The sequence below is a fragment of the Opisthocomus hoazin genome, chromosome 3 (assembly GCF_030867145.1).
Source record: "Opisthocomus hoazin isolate bOpiHoa1 chromosome 3, bOpiHoa1.hap1, whole genome shotgun sequence".
Classification (NCBI taxonomy): domain Eukaryota; kingdom Metazoa; phylum Chordata; class Aves; order Opisthocomiformes; family Opisthocomidae; genus Opisthocomus; species Opisthocomus hoazin.
The window spans coordinates 14,198,350-14,218,932 of record NC_134416.1 but is presented as its reverse complement, the minus strand read 5'-3'; the positions used below and the strand labels follow the sequence as shown (position 1 = coordinate 14,218,932).

The window sequence follows — 20,583 nt, the reverse complement described above, 5'->3', positions numbered from 1 at the left end:
TCTAAAGCATCGCTACCACAGGGAAACACAAGGTTAAAGCAAAACTTCTTTTCATATTTTCAAAGCCAATGCTCACAGGTGGGTCACGTCTGCACCTAGTCACAGCGAGGCAGATGAGCGAAAATCATTGGGATCCACAGTTCCCTTATGTCAGCTCCTGTGCCGTGCTAATGTTTGTGGTCCTCCATATGTTCCTGCCTCCGTGACCCAGCAGACTGCAGGGATGGGGGCAGCCTGTCCCTCTAAAAACAGCAGCTTTGCATCACGGGTCATGCCGTACGTGGCCTTTCCCAGAGACTTTTCGATGCAGCATAACAACATGGTGAAATGCCTGAAGGCTAGACAAAACCCTGAAGGCCCAGACCCATGTTAAAGACAGGGTGGAGTCGGGCTGGCATAGCTTTCTGGAAGCCGCAGCATCTTCCCTTCCTGCACAATCTGTGCGTGTGCGTGTACACGTGTGTGTGAACGGCCAGGCGAGGTGAGGGAGGGGAAGGGCAGGAGCCACCGGGCTTGACTCCTGCGGAGGAGTCACTTTGAGGGTAAACATGGCAATGTACAGCCTTTTCCCCCTCCTGGAGTAAAGAGATGACCCGGAGGATGATGTTGGGGCACGAGGGAAAATGCGCCCTCCCCTCCCTACTCCCCGTCGCCACTGCCTCACCAGCTGGCCATGATCTTGCTATAAATATTTAGAGTGGCATTAAAAACCCAAAGGAGAATTTCTCTCTCCTCGTCCAGAGAACATTAGCTACCCAAACAAAACGCCCTCTCGCTTTCTTTCTTGTTCTGTACGTATATGCTCTCGCTGTGGTCCGTTTTGATGATTGATTTAGCTTTATATCTCCGTTCTGCCTCTAACTCTTCGCTGCCTGTTTAGTTCTGCCTCTTCCTGGCAGTGGCTGTGGATTATTTTTTTAACCCTTAAAGAAACAAATGATGCTATCTGACTTTACTAATGACATTGTTTTATGGGGTCGGGGAAGGGTAGGTGGGATGTTCTTCTGCTTTAGATACTGATAAATGTGGCATTTATTTAGAAGCTCCCAGGCTCGAGGGCTTTGCATGGTTATGCAAACTCCTGCTAACCAAGAGTACAGCGTGTGCTGTTTAAATAGCTTACTGCTCTCGGGGGGGTTGCTGCTCCCTGCTGAGTCCCCACACAGGTCCCTGCCAATTTGGGGCCAAGGCTCCCGAGCAATGAAGTTCCTGCTGCCTGCTTTACAGCTCTGTCTTCTTTCTTTCCCAGAGATTACGGTTTCAGACACATCTCCAACCAAGTGGGCACATCAGCACTGCTTAGTTAGGATTGCCTTTATAAATAAACTAGAAATCATTTTTCATGGCATATCCCAGAACATTATGTCCTATACAGCCCTTCCTGCAGCAGCATGAGCCCTGGTGAGTGGGAAGAGCTGTTTCTTCTGTGGGACAGCGTAACTTGCCTGAGAAAGTCTATTTCTGAATGAGTTCTTGAGGTGAGTTTCCTAGGCTGGCATGCTATTGACCGAACCAGGCCTTGAGTCGTCTTTTTTGGGAGGACAGGATACTGCGTTAACCACAAGACGAGGATGTTGCACGAATAATAAGCTGGCCTGAACACCATGTGCAAGTGGGAATGTGGGCTCGTTCGGAGGTTATGTGACCCAGCAGCACTGGGGGACGTGATGCTGCAGGTCCCCCATAGTCCTTGAGAGAGGCTGGAGCCATTGGGGGCTGTTAAAAACAGCAACCCTCTGCAATGGCTGCTGCATGAACTCCATCAATGGCCAGTTCCTAGAAAACAGAGACGTCTACCAAAGAATGACCATTTTGCTGCAATGCTGTGTAGTCACCCTACTCCTTCTGCTCTCTCTCCTTAAGTGTTTGGGATTGCTCAGTTTTGGAATTAGAATGGCTGAACCTTTGATCTGACCCAGAGCAGCTCTTCTTATGTTTTAATGTAATGGGATGATGAAATGTCTATTACCATGCACTAAGCAACAGAGTGGAAAAAAGCTGTAATCTAATCGGCCAGCAGACAGGTGCACAGAGGAGATTGGTGGTTAGACAACTTCTGAAACTCATACACTGATCCTATTACAATTCAGGTGAAAATGAACAAATATGGATAAGGAAAAAAGACTGTTCAAGGCAGAGACTTCACTGAGCTCATTCAGTATTAGGTGCACCGCCCCGATGACTACCAGCCCACATAGTTATCAAGAAAGAGATCATCCCTTTCCACAGATTTGCAGTCTAAATAGACAGGGAGACAAAAAAAAAAAAATTCCTTATGATGGTCTTTATAAAACTGGGAGAGGCAACAAACCCCAGGATTAACATTCCTCATGGTAAAAGGAGACAATTACAGGGATCATAATTCATCAGAGGTCATGAGCTGGAGAGGGTGGGAAGATGCCCCAAGCAGTAGTGGTGGCTGGCTGGGTGACAGCCTTCAGCCCAGGCTGGGAGAGCAGCCAGCATTGCCTGGGATGCCGCGTGCCCTGGCAGTGTGGAGATTGGTCAGTAGGTCCTGACCAGGGTAAGATGGGCACCTGACACCATTTTGTTTATTATAAGCTGGAGGGGAGAGAAATATGGGAGCAGAAAGGAAGACAAAAGTGTTGGGGAATTATTAAAGTAATGCATATTTACATATGCATGTAGACCTATCTAATGAATATGTGCTTTGAAAGAGCAAAGGTATGGCTATACTAGCAAATTACTGTCAAGAGATAGCATGGATAGGGACCTTTCTACTCAACACGTATGTTTGCATCTGACCCAGCTGGTCATACCACCAGGAGATGTAATTCCTTCACATGTGACGTCTGGGCCAGACCTGTGAAGGAAATGTCTCCCCATATCCAGCACCTGGTTTTGGACTCATCCTGACACTCCCCACTGAAGCAGCCTCTTTGAGTCCTGTCCGTGCTTAGCCGAAGCCCAGTGTGGATCTACTGTTCGCTTCACAGGATTGAGAAAACAGCCCTTTGATCCCATCCTCTAGCTTCCTGGTTTGACATTTCAGATTCACTGAAGGCAATGAAACTCCCCAAGGTAGCAAGTAGGGGAGAAGACATTGAAAAGTAAACAGAATCCGGTATGAATATAGAGAGTTGATGGACAATTGTACATGACAATAAGATTAAGTCCTTCGTATTACTTCAGGCAAGAGAAATACAATGACTATTCCACACAGCACTGCCAGGTTTGGTCTCCTGCTCACAAACATATCCCCTAGAGTTATGGGAAGATTGTGCTGGGGAGCTCCTGGGAGCTCATCTTGTGCAACTTCCTGCTCACAGCAGAGTTAGATCAGGCTGCTCAGGAACTTGTCCAGCTGTATTTTTGAAATGTTGAAAGATGGAGATTTCACAGCCTCTCTGGACAACCTGCTCCAGTCCTGAACCACTCTCCTGGTGAAGATTTTTTTCATATGTCTGACAGGAATTTCCTTCATTTCAACTTGTGAATGCTGCCTCTTGCCCACAGAGAAGTCTGCTAACTTCCTTCTGCTGCTACTTGTTGGCAACTATCTGGTCTTCTTCCTATTCTTTAAGTCCAGATACCCTTATGATCCTTCTCTCTCATTCCTTTGTAACTATGCATTACTCATTTTCTCAGCAAACATGATTTCCCCAAGTGCCTTATCACCACAGCTGTTGTTCACATTGGTATGATACTTAATTCTGAACTAAGCCTTAGTTTAAGACTTGATTGAATCTGGGTTTGGTTCTGATTTTGTAGGCGGGGTAACAGACTACATCTGTAGACACTGGTCTTGAAATTTGAACGCAAATTTCGAACCCCTGACCTAAACTTTTGTTATAGAGGCATAGGGACAAGATTTACTCTTACAGATTGGAGACACTGAGCAACTTCACAAGTGTCACTGCCATCATCGTATGTATTGTGTACGGAGAGAGAGATATAGCATGTAATTCAATAATGACTTTGGCCCAGTATGTGTGGGTGTGAAGATGTGTGGGCTCCTGGCTTGGTTTCAGGCCAATCTCTAATTAAAGAGAGAAAGATTAAGATGAAAGCAATTGTACTCTTCCTTCTTTAGTCAGAATGACCTACTAGTGTTAATTAAAACAGTCTTCAGGCAAAAATAAATCTGGCTGCCAAAGTTATGCTCTTCACATTAAATAAGGACATAGCTGGGTTTAAAGTGTGCTGAGCTTCTAGAGGTTTCACAGAAACAACTCATATAGCTTTGGGCACTCTTGTTGGAATATTTTAAAACAAATCCTTTGCCTAAACCAGCTCCTTCGTGTGCATTTCAGACACCCACTGGCTTTTTCTTCAGACTACATCATTTGAGAACGGGTACCTGCCAGCTTATCTTGGACTGAACACACAGTGTGACCTCTGGAGGATAAAATGTCATCAGAACACTGGACACCTAAGTAGATCATTCCTCTATCCTTTCTATAGTCTCTGGTTACAAGAGCCCCATGGCAACAGCAACAAGGAGATACGCAGATCCTGCACTGCCCCGCTCTTTCTGGGTCTGAACATTAAAGTGCCTTTGATAAAGTAAAATCCGGAATTATACGGTTCATTGCAGGTTCAGGGTCTGCCTCTGATATATTCAGGTTGCTAGAAATGTTACCAAAGGGGGATCAGGCCTCTAAACTGACGGAACATCTTGTTACACCTGTGTGGCACACAGATCATCCTTCTTAAAAGCCCTCCCTCTTTCCCATCTCCCATTTATTTTGCCTTATCTTTAGAGACTATAACTAGATGGCCAGGTAGTGCTGTTGTGACATTGATAGAACCAGGCAGAAACAGGTCCAGTGCTTCAGAAATACTGTTTTCAATGGGAATTAGACACCCTCAGCCATCATACCTCAGAGGATTCAAGACTGAAAGACCCTTCCCCTTGCAGAGCGGTACACTCAAAAGGGGGAAGGGACCAGACACAGTGTCCACAAGCCCATCTCCTTGACCCCGACTCTTCTCTGTCTCTTCTTATTTGTCAGGCCCTGCCATATTATTTTTCATCTACATCTTCTCTCATACGATTATAGGATTTTAGGATAATTCAAGGAGGAAGGGAGCTCCGGTGGTCTCTAGTTCATCCTCCTGCTCAAAGCAGAGTGAGCCATGAGATCAGACCAGGTTGATCAGGGTTTTATCCAGCCAGATCTTGGAAACCTCCAAGGATGGACACCATGCAACTGTCCCAAGGCCCATGTCTGCCTCTGTGGTAACAGCATTTCCCTGCCTGACAGATCCACCTCACAAAGCCCCATGTCTTCCCCAGCTATTCTCCTGCACTGTGTCCCAGGAGGTGGTGCCGAATAGGACTGCAAGTCCTTATCTCCTTCATGGGACAACTTAGGAGGTGACTATGCCGAGAGGGCAGCTCACAGACAGAGAAACCACTCCAACCTTTCCCGCTGATAGCAGGATTTTGTCAAGGTCTGACATAAATCATTAATTCACAGTCCTCAGGTTGTTTAAAGAGCTGTGATAATGGGCTGAGAAGAAATAGCTATCCGTTTTCTCTTCGCACAACTGTAATGGCATGACATGGCACCCGTCAAATTGGGGAAAGAACAGGGATAATCTTCAGAACCAGAGAAAGGCAGAAAAGCTACCCAGAAGCAACAATGACAGAAGATTCCTCCACATATGCAAACACAAAGAGGTCAATTTAGATTGTTTTTTTATCGTGTCTTTATTGCTTAAGGACATTTGGCGAGATAGCCATAACATAAACCTCATGTCCAGCACTACTTGGCAACACATTTCCCAGCTGGAAAGAAAATAAATTGGATATTTTTCTTTGTGCTAATGCCACATTTTTTGGATGCTATTTTGGAAACTAACCAAGAGATGGCTGCTCAGCATGCCTCTTCGTTCTTCATGGCTTTTTAGTGCAAAAGAGCCAGCAGTAACTTTCTGAAGTCCCCAGATGTATCAGATCGGACAGCTTCAGCTAACGACTTCTTGTACATTTGCTGGAACTTCTCCTTTATTGCTGGCAGGTCGCTCTGAGGAGACACCAAAAGCCTCTTTAGAAGAGTGGGACGTTCTCTGAGTAATATGCCCTGCTCCCACCAGGACCCCTGGGGTCTGATCCAACATCCATTGCACCCAGTGGGAGGAGGAGTGGAGAAAGCAGGAGGTCTAAAAATCTTGGAGGACTTTCAGCTCAACATTTGGGTTTGAGGTAAGCCCGTGTCATATGAGGTGGCGAGGGGACGCTAGCTGCAAAGAGGGGTAGGGGCCTGTGTGGAGAGCCATGCTGGGGCGGCTGGGGGCATCTCTGCCTGGCACACAGCAGTGCCATGTGGGCACAGCCTTGGTACCGGACAAACTTGCATAGGTCGTCGCGGCAAGCTCCTGAGGCCTCCCCATGGTAGCGAGCAGGGAAAGAGGCACTTCCAGGAGTACAGCTAAAAGCGAGTTTTGTTCCATCCACAGAAGTAATTTTCTGCTTACTATGGGGGGAGAATTAAATGCCGTGTCTGGAGCTTTGCTGTGAAAAGGCACCCATGGCATGAGTCTGATCTTTATTACTGCAGGCTTTAAATGTTATCATTATTGGACCATGTCTTAACAGAGGCTACCCTGGAGCCTAATTTCTCACACTGCCAATCATTGAGAAATATGCTCTCCATGTCCCTGTGAACGACTCCTCCTCTACGTCAAGACTGCAACAGCCCTGGGTTTTACAACCTACACAGCTTAGAAGGAAGGAAGACTTAAAGACTGTGTTTAAGATCTCAAATGTCTCGTGCAGTTTTGTGCTTTATAAAATGACAATTATCTCCTTTGGCTCTTTATTTTAATTCCCTCCTCCCCATCTGTTTTTCCCAGCTGGGATCAGAGAGAATTGGCACCATATGTTTATAAGCAATTCTCAATTTGGGAACTGCTGCTTTATCGTTACTTAACTAGGAATTTACTTTTACACATCCTACTGGGGCCACACCTCCCCATGGGTTAATTTTAACCAGGTACAGTTGACTCTGCTTGAAATTGCCTGCATGCTTTCTGGTTTAGTTCTTCTGAAAACAGAAATAGATGCAATATCAAAATTAGAGTTTCCTGGGTACAAAGGCAGAGTGTGACCACTGATGTCATCGGGATGAAATGGGTTGACTGAGCACATGATCTAACAGGACTCACTCTGTACCCTCCACGTTTGTATTTCTCCCAGAGCTGATGTGAGGTGTTACAGGTCGCAGAGTACCCTACCTCGGCCCTGGTCACAAGGATGCGAATCAAAGTCTCTTCATCAGTCCCGACTCCTTTCATCGACTTGTGCAGAAGTGTAGCGAAGTAACCTGGGCAGTCTTTGGCACACCTGACTAGAGAAAGCAGTAAGAGGCTTCATTATACTTGTATATTTACAGGTTGCGATACAACTTCAATGAGAAGGAAATGAATAAGGAAGAAATAAAGGAAACTCTCAGACATACGAGCTGGTAGGGCTTTTGTTTGGTGACTGGTCCCCTATCCGTACGCAAAGAGAAGGCTTGGAGGCTGAATGGGGGCATACATCTCTCCACGGGGAAAGCATGTTGCACAGTGAAATGATCAACACTACTCGTACTCTGCCATTCCACAGTGAAAACTAAATGAATGAGAACAACCATTTGCCCTTCTAGAGTTCCTCTTGCCCATTTATTCTTGGGGTAGTTGCTCACTCCACAGCTCACAGGGGCAAGATTTGGGAGAGCCCAGATCCAGATGGATAACAGCAATACCACTAAGATAACCAGAGCCAGGGCACAGGCTTAACTACTGGTCACAGTCATCCCCAGTGCTAAACTGCTGTCGAGGACCCCCTACATCTTTGTGGTGGCTGGCTGGCACACTTCCAATGATTCCCAGGCATCCATTGACAGCTATCAACAGCCATGGCCTTAGGGGCAGCTTGGAGGTGGCCATCCTGTGTTAGAGGACAAATAATTCAGCTGTGCGGAAAGGAACCGTGTCCAGAAAGTTTTATGTCTAAAACGAAGGGGTCCAATTCACTACTGAAAACTGGCTCTTCTTTTCCTGGCAAATGTCAGCTCAGTTTAGGGCTATTTTGATGGCTGCCGCTAGGCTGTACACAGACCCCAACAACTAATGTCAGAAGATGGCAAGAACTAGAAAAGAAAGCTCTTTTGTATTTTTTTACCAAGAGTGAGATAAGCCTTCTCCAGGTCTCCAGATGTTTCACTTTTAATGGATTCTTCTATGTCCTTCCCACACACCTACAAGGACAACAAAAAGCAGCCATCAGAGCCGCTGTCTGTAATGTCATCCCACCGCCCTAAAACCAGCATCAGATCTAGGATCCAATGACAAAAGGCCAATTCAGATCCTGTAGAGCCTTTCCAAGGGAGTAATTCCAGGGCAAATGAAGTTCTCTTCTGGTGTAAGCGCTCATAGATCCACTGGCACCGAGAGAAGAAGGTCTGTGTGGCCAGGTAAGGCACAATGGTTAACAGACGGACAACTTAAATCAAGCAGTTGCACATAACTGAGGGCTTCTAGGACAGAGAAGCTTCAGCTTCTTCTTGAGTGACCTCTAGTCAGGAGAAGCCATTTGAGCTTCCTCTAACCCCTCTATCATAGGCTCTGGGTAGCTCCTATACAAATAAGATAATGTTTGGAGCTTTACCACCTGTATGAAATTTTGTTACTTGTTGTCTTTGGCTTCCCAGGGAAAGTTTACAAGCACTGCAGTTGTTCCCAAGATTTTGTATTATTCTGTAAGAAAGGGGAAAACCAGACTGACTCTTGAAAACGGAGTTTATCCTGACTTTTCTGAACTCCTTGAACATCAAAGCCTTTTACTTTGCTCTGCATTGCCTATCAGGATGGCCCTGCATGGTTCAAGACTCTAGTGGACTTTCAGGTCAGAGCTGGGAAAGCACAGGTACAAGGCAGGAAGGGGTACCTCCTGAGGATATGGCTTAAGTTCTGCAAGACCTCAACCTGGCTTAGATCTGGCCCTATTTATTGTTCCAAATGCAGAGAAGGACTGATGTTTGCATGGCTCTAATCTTGGCCCACTGCTACTTCAAATACAGCCAAGCAGGATGTGGTCGATCGTTTTGGGCAACCTGATCTGCTTGGCTTTAGGAATCAAAAAGCCAAGGTAGCTTGGCTATCAGAGTACTTCACTGAACCCCCAGGGTTTGGGCCGCTCTGAGGGAGAGAGTATCAGTTAGTGGCTGGTTTTGTTCTCCTGCCAGCAACAAACCAAAACTTGGATTAAGCTGCAAACATTTTTCCAACTATGGGTTGCTTATTGTGCTGACACTGAAATATGGCCTTGACTTCAGTGCCTAGGGTTACAGATTTCTGATGAACTCAGAGTCATCCTAGGGAAGCTGAGGGCTATGAGCCAGAGGCTGGAGGGGGGACTCTCTCCTGATAATAAATGTCTCTGCTGAGCTTCCACCTCACTGTCAGGAAAAGGACCTTGAACCTCCCATTGCTTTGACTTTCTCAGGCCTTTTCCAGGTGAGAGGTCTCAGTGGCAGTCAGCCCCAGGCCCAGGCACGAGTAAAATATGCCTGGTGGGTGACACAGCTAGAAGTACCAGACAGCTGGGATCCTGCTGCCTACCTTGCCTTATGTTTGGAGACAGAGGAGAGTGCAGCAAAGTACCTGCACAAGCTGTCACCCCCAGCTTGGACAGAGACGAAGAGGCTGGAGATGCGCCTCTGCCCAGCCAATATGAGCGTGTGAAATAAGGCCATCGGGAGGAGACACCTTGCCAGGCTCTGCTTTGGAGAAGAAGAGGAAAAGACTAGAAAAGCAAAACCCTGCTTCAGGGCAGGAGTTTGCGAACTTGTCCCTGTGCTGGTCCTCCTGCAGGAGAGGGGACACCCACCATCGTGCAGCTGTGGGAAGGAAACGACATTGCAACATTTATTTGGCTGGATGTTGTGTAGGTTATGAGGGGGAACAGGTTCTTCGCTGGCAGAAGAGACAGCTTTTATCCCCTATTTCCATAAGATCAGGACCCAGCTGTATAAAAATGTTTTCCAATATTCTTAAAGCATTCAAGAACCTTTAAAACGCCAAAGAAAGGTTCGCCTGCCCTCCATGTCATCGTAGGGTCTGCAAACTACATGTTAGGCCCTATGCAATCCACATCACAGAAGAGAACAACCCACCTTTTCGTAGGCTTGAAAAGTAGCTCTCAGCTGACTATAGCTTCTCTTTGCCAGGACCACATTGAAAGCCAGCTCCTCTGTTCCCCAGCGGCCTTCTCCTGCCTTAAAGATTACATGTTATTTTTCTGAAGCGCTTGTTTATTCACAGTAGAGACAGAAAGTCAGCCAGAGCCCTTGATCCACCAAGCTCCAGCCTGTGCCCCCCCTTGCTCATCTCCTTACACTGCCATTGCCCCTGTGCTTGGCATGTTTAGTTGCCCTTCAGGCAGCCCTTGCTGCGCAGCACGGGGAAAATGTGGATTTTTCCACCATTGCACTTACTTTATACAGATCTGTGGCATCTTGCTCAGCGAGCTCTGCATTGATCTGTTGGGTCTCATCTCGGGTTGCCTAGAGCAAAGCAAATGACCGTAAAAAAATCAGACCAAGTGTTGGTTGCATTTCTTAGTGGAAGGGAAGATTGTCAGCTCGTGGCCCTCACAAATATTTTGGCTATAGTTTTGCTGCCATCTGCTGACAAATACCTAGTGATGGGGCACGGTGGGAGTTGGTGGTACAGTTTTGAACAGCCTATTAGTGTTTACCACAGCCCTTGGTTTTGCTGACTTTAGAGGTGAAGCCTGTATGCTAGGGCTTATCTCCTGGTTTTGTTTGCTGTGTGCTGGGACCCTAATGAGACTGGAACTTAATGAGACTGCAGCTCTGATGCCTCTGGAGCAGGAAGGGACTATCAGGGCTCGGTAGCTGCACAGCAGTAGACAGCTCTGTAGATGCTCCCCTGTGGCTGATCCCCCTTGTCTCCAGCATCCTTACCATCCCATGGGTGTTCCTGCTCCCTCACCCAGCCAGCTTGTGTCCAGAGCAGAAACAAAATCAGAGGAAAACCTGGTCTGAGTTTGGAGTTAGCCTTGCTTTGAGGAGGGCCAAGAGGTCCCTTCCCACATGGGTCACTCTTTTGTTCTGGTTTCTGCTGGTTTTTGTGTGTATTTTTCCACTGGTGGGAAGTGTTAGCATGTGTGGGCAGGCACTGGGGTGGGAATGGGGCTGAGATGTACTGACAGAGCTGGGGTAGGACCCGCCCAACACAGCCTTTGGCTCTCACCCCCGGAGGGCTGAGCTGCTGGGTAAGTACAGCACCTTGGGCTCAAATCACAAAGATTCTCAGGAAAGCAGCTGGTGTATCCATCATCCAGCTACTGCAAAAAGATTCCTGGTACCTACAGTGAAGTTCTGATAGTTTTTACGATGCTGGATATACCCTGATAATTGCAAAATATTTTCCTGACTAACCCGTACACTCTGAGCATTCACTAACACTGTAATTCCTGATAGAAATTATAAAGAACTAATCTACAAAAAGATGTATGAACAATTATGTATTTGCCACTCCTGAAAATATACCCGAAGAGGTTGAAGAGAGCTGTATCAACGCTTTCCAGAATGGGAATCTAACTGTGGTGTATTTAGCGATGTGACTGTTAGGTCTTTAAAGCTTCTTCTATTTACTGAATCTTTTCATTTCTCAGGGCTGTCTGACCAGACTGGCCACCCCATTGCATTTCTAGGTGTGATCCTACTCTTCTTAGTTATATTGTGTCTTTATGGACATACTAATTTTTTTCTTTATTTCATGCAGGTGGTTTCAAATAAAGCATGTTTTAACGGAAAACGTGCTTTCTGGGTGAATGGAAAACTAACATAACAGCAATTTCTTTCCTACTTGTTCTGTATCTATCTGAACTGCAAACTCCTAAGCTGAGCTGGAAATCAGATTTTGCTGATTTCAAGGAAATACCTCTGCCAGGTAGCTGCATAAGAGGAAAGCCCCCAGCCTTACCTCTAGCACAGTGACTAATATCTTCTGCAGGGAGCCACTTGTGTCACTTTTAACATCTGACTCTAAATCCCTGTCAAAGACTGTGGAGAAAAAAAAACATCTGTGAGGGTTCACCCAGTAATAAAGGCTTTAAATGAAGGTGTTTGAAAGACAATACTACTTACGCCGTTTGTATGCCTGCTTTATGTTTACAATTTCCTAGGGAAATAAATCAAATAAATAAATAAGCAAATTAATAAATACGGAAAAATATTTATAAAAATAAATAAATAAATGCAATTAATTAGTAAGTAAATAAGCAAACAAAACTCCAGCAAGACAGTACCATGCCCATGTTGCTTGAGGCATAGCAGGGGTGGGAGGAGCTGAATTCCCACTCCCCACTCAGGCCACAGAGACACAGTGCAAACCCAGCCCGGTTCAGGGCAGCATTTCGATGGAAGCCTGACTTGTGCAGGCATCCCTCTGGTTTTACTTGTGCTTTGGCTTAAGCTAAAGGGCTTTTTGAAGAGGATGGCATTCCCATTCCTGGCAGGAGCCACCTCTGACCAGTCAGAGCAGTGCCAAAACTGCTGTCAACAGGCATCCAGGGCTTTCTCTGTCATCGGTGTTGCTTCTCTACCACCCACAGGAGATACGAGTAGGACCGAGGAAGGAATTTGAATCACACTGCCCTCAACTCCTGCAAGAGTTTCAGCTCTGGTATGGCAACCTTATGGATGCAACCACCGACAACAGGCATTTCAGTCATGGAAGCTGATCTGATCTGTCCTCCTCCTCCTGGGGTGATGCTCTTGGCGAGCTCTTTGCCCTGCCATCTAAGGAAGGTCATGCATAAAAAACACTGGAGTGTCCCAACCTTGTTGTTTCGCGTGCAAAGAATCTCGATCAGCAGCGACTCGTCCGTCCCAGCGCCCTTCATCGCCTTCCGAAGCTCTCGGGCCTCGTACTCACAGGGCAGGTCCAGCAGAGCCAGCACAGCCTTTTCAAAATTCCCACTCAGGTCTCCCTTCAGGGTCTCTTCCATATCCTGCGGGGACAGTTGGAAGAGTTAGTGCAAACGCTTAGCCGGAATTACAGGGGGGGTTATTTATTTCAGGGCATTTCATGATTTCAAAGCTTCTTCTGTATCAAAACAGGAAAAAAACATAAAAATGGCTTTAAAAACATAGACTTTATGTTCCAAATAAATTCCCTAAAAATTTTTGTTTCATACTGAATGAATGGTTGTTCCATCTTCAAATACCAGCCAATATCAGTCCAGTTTGGACTCTTATTTATTTAAATAAATGCAGTCTAGTGTTTTTAAAAGCTTAACAGAAGAGTTTACTCTGCAACACAATGCAGAAGCTTTCTACTTTAAAAGAGCTGCAACAGAAGGGATTCAACTTCCTAAACTTCTCTTCCAGTTTTGGTTAAAATTGACTTATTGGAAAAAGCAACAAATTGCTACAAAGTGTTTTGGTGCCAAGCAATAAGCATTTTTTCCACCAAAAATTATTTTAAAAAAATCAACTTTCTGTGATACTATCTACTTATTTCAAAATTTAATGAGACCCCAAAGAAGAAGAATCTACTGTACGTTCCCTGAGAAGGATACCTACTGAAGATTTATTTGAAGCCCTATCTGCAGTTAACATTTCCTGTAGTACGGGAAGTACTTGACAAGTTCAGAACAACAACGGAGAAGCCCAGCTCTACATCTATTGCTCTTCAATATCCTCTTACATAACCACAAGTGAACACTCAATCTATTCAAGTCAGAGGCTGACATCAGTGTTGGAGCAGTTTCAACGCACACACTATGAACCTTGTCTACTCGAGCAGCAGGAGAGCGAAATGGTACAACTTGCAGCTCCTTCCCAGGAGATCCAGGCTGCCCAGGCAAGCGAGGAGGGTTGCTACATGCTAATCTAACTGGGGTATCTCATGGCATTTGCTCATTTCTAATGCATATTTTTAATAATCCTCATCAGAGAACTAAATCTATAGTATTTATGCAACCAGAATCCTTATCTTGCTTGCTCTAGGGTTTACAGATAGAGTGCTTTCAGTTTCAGTGTCGCCTGCCTTACTAATGTTGATTAATGACTAACGAGCAAGCAGGCCATAAGAAAATACCAATTTAATAACAAGCTCTGCAGGATTCAACTGTTTACCTAAATAATACATTGGAAGCTTTGTTTTTCTTACATGCAAAATCATCAAGGCAGTCTACATCTCCTCCTCCAGAAATCATAGAATCATAGAGTCACGGAATAGTACGGGTTGGAGGGGACCTTACAGATCACCTAGTTCCAACCGCCCTGCCATGACTCTCCCACCAGACCAGGCTGCTCAAAGCCCCGTCCCACCTGGCCTTGAACACTGCCAGGGAGGGGGCACCCAACGAGATTTCTTCATCAATGACCTGGATGAAGAGTTAGAATGTACCCTCAGCAAGTTTGCTGATGACACAAAACTGGGAGGAGTGGTAGACACACCGGAAGGCTGTGCTGCCATTCAGCGAGACCTGGATAGGCTGGAAAGTTGGGCAGAGAGGAACCTGATGAGGTTCAACAAGGGCAAGTGCAGGGTCCTGCACCTGGGGACGAACAACCCCATGCACCAGTACAGGCTTGGGGTGGACCTGTTGGAGAGCAGCTCTGCGGAGAGGGACCTGGGTGTCCTGGTGGATGACAGGTTGACCATGAGCCAGCAGTGTGCCCTGGCTGCCAAGAAGGCCAATGGTATCCTGGGGTGCATCAAGAGGAGTGTGGCCAGCAGGTCGAGGGAGGTTCCTCCTTCCCCTCTACACTGCCCTGGTGAGGCCCCATCTGGAGTACTCTGTCCAGTTCTGGGCTCCCCAGTTCAAGAAAGATGAAGAGCTGCTGGAGAGAGTCCAGCGGAGGGCTACAAGGATGGTGAGGGGACTGGAACATCTCTCCTACGAGGAGAGGCTGAGGGAGCTGGGCTTGTTCAGCCTGAAGAAGAGAAGGCTGCGAGGGGACCTAATATATACTTACAAATATCTTAAGGGTGGGTGTCAGGAGGATGGGGCCAAGCTCTTTTCAGTGATGTCCAGCGACAGGACAAGGGGCAATGGGCACAAACTGAAGCACAGGAAGTTCCGTCTGAACATGAGGAAGAACTTCTTCACTCTGAGGGTGACGGAGCCCTGGAACAGGCTGCCCAGGGAGGTTGCGGAGTCTCCTTCTCTGGAGATATTCAAGACCCGCCTGGACAAGCTCCTGTGCAGCCTGCTGTAGGTGACCCTGCATTGGCAGGGGGGTTGGACTAGATGACCCACAGAGGTCCTTTCCAAACCCTACCATTCTGTGTGTGTGATTCTGTGTGATTTCTCAGTTTTACAACATGAATTCTACTTCATTACTGGAAGAAATCAACACTACATCTATTAAACTCAACAAAAATACAATGATGTAATATCAAATAGTTCCTCTGAATTTGCATCTGGTTTGAGAGGGATTCTGACAAAATTTCCCTTGTACATTAGTTTGTTTTTCTGAATGTGCTGAAGATGAACACAAGCTGAAATATTTCTTGTTTCAGTTAATTTATTTATTTATTATTTATTTTCTAGCTCTCCCAACTGTGATTAAAATGCTCTGACCTGTTTAAGGCTGATTTCAAGAAGACTCTGAGGCCTAAGATTAGCAATATAATTGGTATTTTATGAGCTAAAATACATTGCTGAATCAGAAACTAACTGGTGTCCTCCTTAAATACACTGTGCCCTTGATATTTTCCAAAGCAGAGGCCTAGAGGCTGTATTTCTAGCAGGTATGTGGTTTGAAACAGAGAGGCCATTTATTTCAAAATACCTTGCTATACAGAGCCTTGTACTTCTGTTTTATTTGTTGTCTCTGCTCCGATGTTCGACTTGACAAGACTTCAATAATTTTCTTTTCATCGGTTCCTGAAAAAGAAATTGTGTGTAAGAATTATTTACTCAGGAATCTAATGCACAGGAAAGAAAACTTAATCTCTAAAGACAAAAGAAATTGCTATACATACATCCCCACTGGTGCCAGCTTTAGGATCTGCATCATCTAAGACTCTTTTGAGGATATATTTAACTGTAGTCAGCTTCAATGTGCAGACCATAAAATAAAAGTTCGCCATCTCATACCACTTATATTTTATTAGGGAAATTGAGAGTCTTCTGTCTGAGAGGGTCAGACACTGCTCCTAAAATCAGGGTTATGCCAGTGCCTGTAAGCTGACATACACGTTCTTGGCGGCAGTGCTTGTTTGAGTAGTCCTGAGGGATCAGCCACCAGATCCAGTTCATTAAATGTGCGAATGCTTGTGTTCACACAACAGAACAAACGGCGTGGGGCGAGTGGTCCGGGTAGGCGAGGATGTGTGTAAATCCGCTTCATCAACCCACAGCCCAAATGTATAGCCTGTATAAAATGGGTTGTGCTTTGCACTCAGTAGAGTCAGGAGGAGGAGCAGGAACCAACCTTCACAGTCTGAGTCTCTGCTGATGCTGCTTTGCTTGGCAAAAAATAAGTGAGAGTGAAGTGGGAGCATGGGCTGCCCTGCTGATGGGCCCCACAGCAGCTGCATCTCCTGGGAACCCGCAGGGGACCTGAACATGCAGCATCCCTCCAGCAGAAAGCCCTCGGGCAGCTTTGAGCTGTAACTCATGCAATGGCTGGAAGCAGCTTACTAAAGGCAATGACCTTGCTCTTGTACTCTTCTTGCCCTCAGCCATATAAACAGATGTTTGTGCTAAACAAAGATGCTGGAAGGCATTTGTTATGTTTGTGGCTAAAGAGACAGGACTGCAGTGATGTTACTTGGATGCCCGAAAGACACAGTAGAGTAGCTATTGCATTAACACACATGTCCTGGTGCACCTCCATCTCAGGGTCAGCAGCTTGCCTCAGGCATTGTTTCTTCAAGACAAGTACTGAAACGGAGAATGTGTGTCTATGACCCTGCATGTGATGGACACTGCCAAAATGCCCATAGCATATCACGGGTTTAGATGGCAGATCAAAGCATCAGCCATATGCCAGGTCTGCTGATGCATGCACGTCATGCTGGTGGACACTGCCCCATGCTCTCCTCGTGCTCTTCCATCTGTTGCATCCACCTACTGGGCTTTGTGCCATGCCTTATCATAGGCTCCTGGGAGCAGGGACCAGCAAGGGTTTCTGAGGATCTCCCAGCACAAAGGATAAAAATACAAATTATATTGGCATTCAGTAGCAGCTGATGCGTTTTCATCTCTGCGTATCACTACTAGGTACATACAGGACAAGTTTAGGGCGTCTTGTTCAGGTCTTCCTGCTTAGAACTGAGGCAGAAGGCATGGTCCATTTTTAGAAGGAAAAGCACTCCTATCCGACAATGTGGGGTTAAACTCTCAGTAGGAGAGTCCTTTGAGGAACTGTCTTGAGAGGACTCAGCTGACAGGACAGGAACAATTCCTAAAATTCAGCACATAACTAGGTGATTCTGAATGTCAGTGCTATACTAGGAAGAAATGCTTAAATACGTGTTTACTGCACAAACACCTGGAATGAATTAGTAACTTCTTGCTCTCGTGTGCTGCCTCGTTGTTCTTCCTCTGCTGGACATTGTCACCTCCATGGACCTGAGGATCCCATGAACACTGTGCATTCCTCATCCACATCAGTGCACAGTCAGCCAGATGATTACTTCAAACCACCTTAGAAGATGGTGGGAGCCAGTTTTTCTGGTTAAAAATCACTGATGCAGACTGAGAGCACCATATATTCCTTTCAGCTGATGGAGCTGCAGTGGGCTCTGATAAACATATGGAGGTGGTGATGTTTCTCACTGGTCCTTGAAGGCCTGGGAAAGGACATATAACCACGACCTTAAGCCAACCTGACTAGTTGGACCCCCCAGCATCAGTCTTGACAGCTTGATGTTCCTATTGCAGGGAGCAAATATCATGTTTATCCCAATCCCTGGAGCCAAGCAATTAACAAACTAGATCCTACCAGTCTTCAATGAACAAGCTGGCTTCCGTTCCTATTTATCGTAATCGTATAAAACTTCAGGGGTGTGCATGTTCTTTGAGTCATTAAGTGACAGAAAGCATAAAGGTTACCTGAAACTGGCTGGAACAGTTGTTTTGCACTCAGTTTATGTATGTGCTTTTTATAATATTGAACTGCCCTTTGTATAAAAAATGAGAGCTTTCTTACCTACTCCTTTGCAGGCAGTATGTATTTTCTTGGCATCTCGGTCTGCATCAAAACCATGATGATGGCGTTTATCGGTAGACTAGGAAAACAGAGGCACAACCGATACATGGGAAACAATTTTGCATTAGTCTCTCTAAATGACAGCAGTTTGGGCCAGGTTCATGCTTGATCTTTGCTCACACCATCTAAATCGTGAAGTTCATGCTGTGCTTTGCTGAAACACTCTATCACTAGGGCTCCTAGAATGGATCCACAAATAGCTGTCACCACATGACACACGGTGCTGATCCTACATAGCTTTGTTTTGCCAGTTCAGGCTTATTCAAATAATTTTAAGGTAATACCTTCCTTCTGGGAGTCTTTGTGCCAGATCAAATATTATGTGTTTGTACCACTTTAACAACAGGCCAATATAAACACCTTATCAGATACATACAGAACCAGGACCTGTCTCAGCAGTACGTTTGTAAGTACTAGGAGCTTACAGTCCCAACCAACTGAATAAAAACTGGTCCTGCAAACCTTTCTTGCGTTGATGTATTCATGCAAAAAAGATAATTGGAGATATATAATGTGATAAAGCTGGTGGTTTTTTTTCTTTTGGCAAAATAGTACATGTGGTTACCTTGAACTAAATATATCGGGGATAATAACTCAAAGTCCACAGCTGCAGCAGCACTTTACAGCCTGACATATCAAGGTAAACAGAAACCCATGCCTGTTCCTACTAATCTGACAATCGCAAGGGCTGAAATGCTGGTACACTCTCTGTTCTGCTGTTGTTCAGACAAGGGTAGAAGTATCTGAGACCAGGAGGGCAGCAACATTTTCAACCTCTGTACTATCATGAATCAGATCTTTAAAATGCCTAAACGCTAAAATAATACTGAAAAATAGGTCCTAGGCTCCTAAATCACGTAGAACTATATGCACACCATGGACTCAGAGGGTCTTAGTGAGCACTGCAAGTGCTTTGGCCTTTCCATTCAAATAGCAACATGTGGATCGGGCTACTTGCTTTGCAGGGCTGCCAGGCACTGGCACTACCACTGTTAATTAAGGGTTATGATACCCCAGGGCATGGCACTCCGCTCTCCACTAAATTAAGGGTTATGACATCCCAGGGCATGGCAATGTGCTTTTAAGTCCTTTTGAAAATGCCACCAGGCTACTGAAGAGCGGAAGAGGCTAAATGGCTGATTAACCTATTTCTCTTTGGGGACAGCACAGGGCAGAGATGATTCCCAAAAGACATTATGCAGAAGATCATTCTGCTTGTGTGATAAGCAGAATTTAGCCATATGGCTGTGGGCCACGCTCTGCCACGTACCCCTCTGGCCAGAGAACAACCTGGTTTATTTACAAGTATAGATATAGCCTGGATGTCTCTTGGCATTCCTCAAAAGTTTCACGCTGTGATCTGCTAGCTCTGGTGGAAGAGCTACAGTTGTGGATAAAGGAGTCCTCTGTCAAAAGGCAAAGGGTGTTTTCTGAAGGAGAAACCCCAAATCCAGAGCCTATACTGGTTTACCAAAGTACTTTTGTGATAGACCAAAGACCATTGAGGCACCTGGCTTTTCTAACGCAGTTAGCATCTAGGATACAACGTACTGCTAATGGCAGCTGCTGCAGTGCAGCTATCTCACTGAAACAGAAAGTTATTTTTACAACAACAGCAATTAGTAACGTGCAATAGCAATGCCATAATTTCTCTCAGTCTCTACAGCACAAGATAATACGTTCATTGCCACCTTATCATCACAAATGTTGCTTGTAAACGTGTATCCTACTGTATGCTCTGATACACTCACACGCTTCTCTAAACCTTTCAAATTAGGTGGAAATAGATGCATATAAGTAACTTATTTTCGTATAAGTAACTAATATAGTCTAGTAGGAGATTTTCTTTAACGGTCTTCAGATTCCTCAGGAATTTTATCAAAAAGGAAAGGGAAAAGCACAAAGTTAGAAAACAGATACACTGATCACCATCTTTATCAAAAATGAATTACATTCACATTGTTCTGTTGTGATGGGGTGCACATGCTTCTCCCTTGATGGAATCACGTACAAAAGATATCTTTTTGCACCACATGCTTGAAAATTAAGCAGCTTTAATTTCTTTCTTCTCTTCTGATTGTTACACCCTCATTTCCATTCTTGAGAGAATAACATTCACCTCTGTTCTCTGTAACATCAAAACAAACAATGACAGCTAACCAGACTCAGTGGGTGATGAATTTGAGGGAACAGAATAATAGGATCCCACAGTACAATGAAAGCCTGTTCTGGGCATACAGCCCCAGGATGCAAATGCTGCATGCACAACGGGCTGCTTTGCTGGAGAGTCGTACAGGCACGGTGGTGATGCAAGGAGTGTGGTCCAGGTGCTCCTCAACATGTGACGGATTCAATGAGCATCATGGTG

The 20,583-nt window shown here is 45.5% G+C and overlaps 1 protein-coding gene and 1 long non-coding RNA gene across 4 annotated transcripts in view; one reads left to right on the top strand and one right to left on the bottom strand.

Moving 5' to 3' along the window:
* Positions 1-719: 719 nt before the first annotated feature.
* On the top strand, positions 720-7,253 carry LOC142360818 (uncharacterized). Of its 2 annotated transcripts, XR_012763377.1 has the most exons (5): positions 720-791; positions 1,250-1,478; positions 4,275-4,397; positions 5,988-6,172; positions 7,166-7,253. It is a non-coding gene; the product is annotated as an uncharacterized LOC142360818 (long non-coding RNA). The 2 variants fall into 2 exon arrangements; XR_012763378.1 differs by lacking the exon at positions 4,275-4,397.
* ANXA13 (annexin A13) overlaps positions 5,676-20,583 on the bottom strand; it is a 27,522-nt gene continuing 12,614 nt past the window's right edge. The window contains exons 2-11 of one of the 2 annotated variants that reach the window (XM_009935720.2): positions 18,156-18,234; positions 15,789-15,883; positions 12,824-12,994; positions 12,129-12,162; positions 11,965-12,044; positions 10,449-10,517; positions 10,128-10,229; positions 8,135-8,210; positions 7,204-7,316; positions 5,676-5,993 (exon numbers count right to left, since the gene is read on the bottom strand). In XM_009935720.2, coding sequence (XP_009934022.1) covers positions 5,874-5,993; positions 7,204-7,316; positions 8,135-8,210; positions 10,128-10,229; positions 10,449-10,517; positions 11,965-12,044; positions 12,129-12,162; positions 12,824-12,994; positions 15,789-15,883; positions 18,156-18,234 — 939 coding nt within the window. In that variant the 3' untranslated portion in view covers positions 5,676-5,873. Of the gene's footprint in view, positions 5,994-6,807; positions 7,317-8,134; positions 8,211-10,127; positions 10,230-10,448; positions 10,518-11,964; positions 12,045-12,128; positions 12,163-12,823; positions 12,995-15,788; positions 15,884-18,155; positions 18,235-20,583 lie in introns of those variants that run through there. The other variant, XM_075415596.1, reaches the window with a different exon arrangement.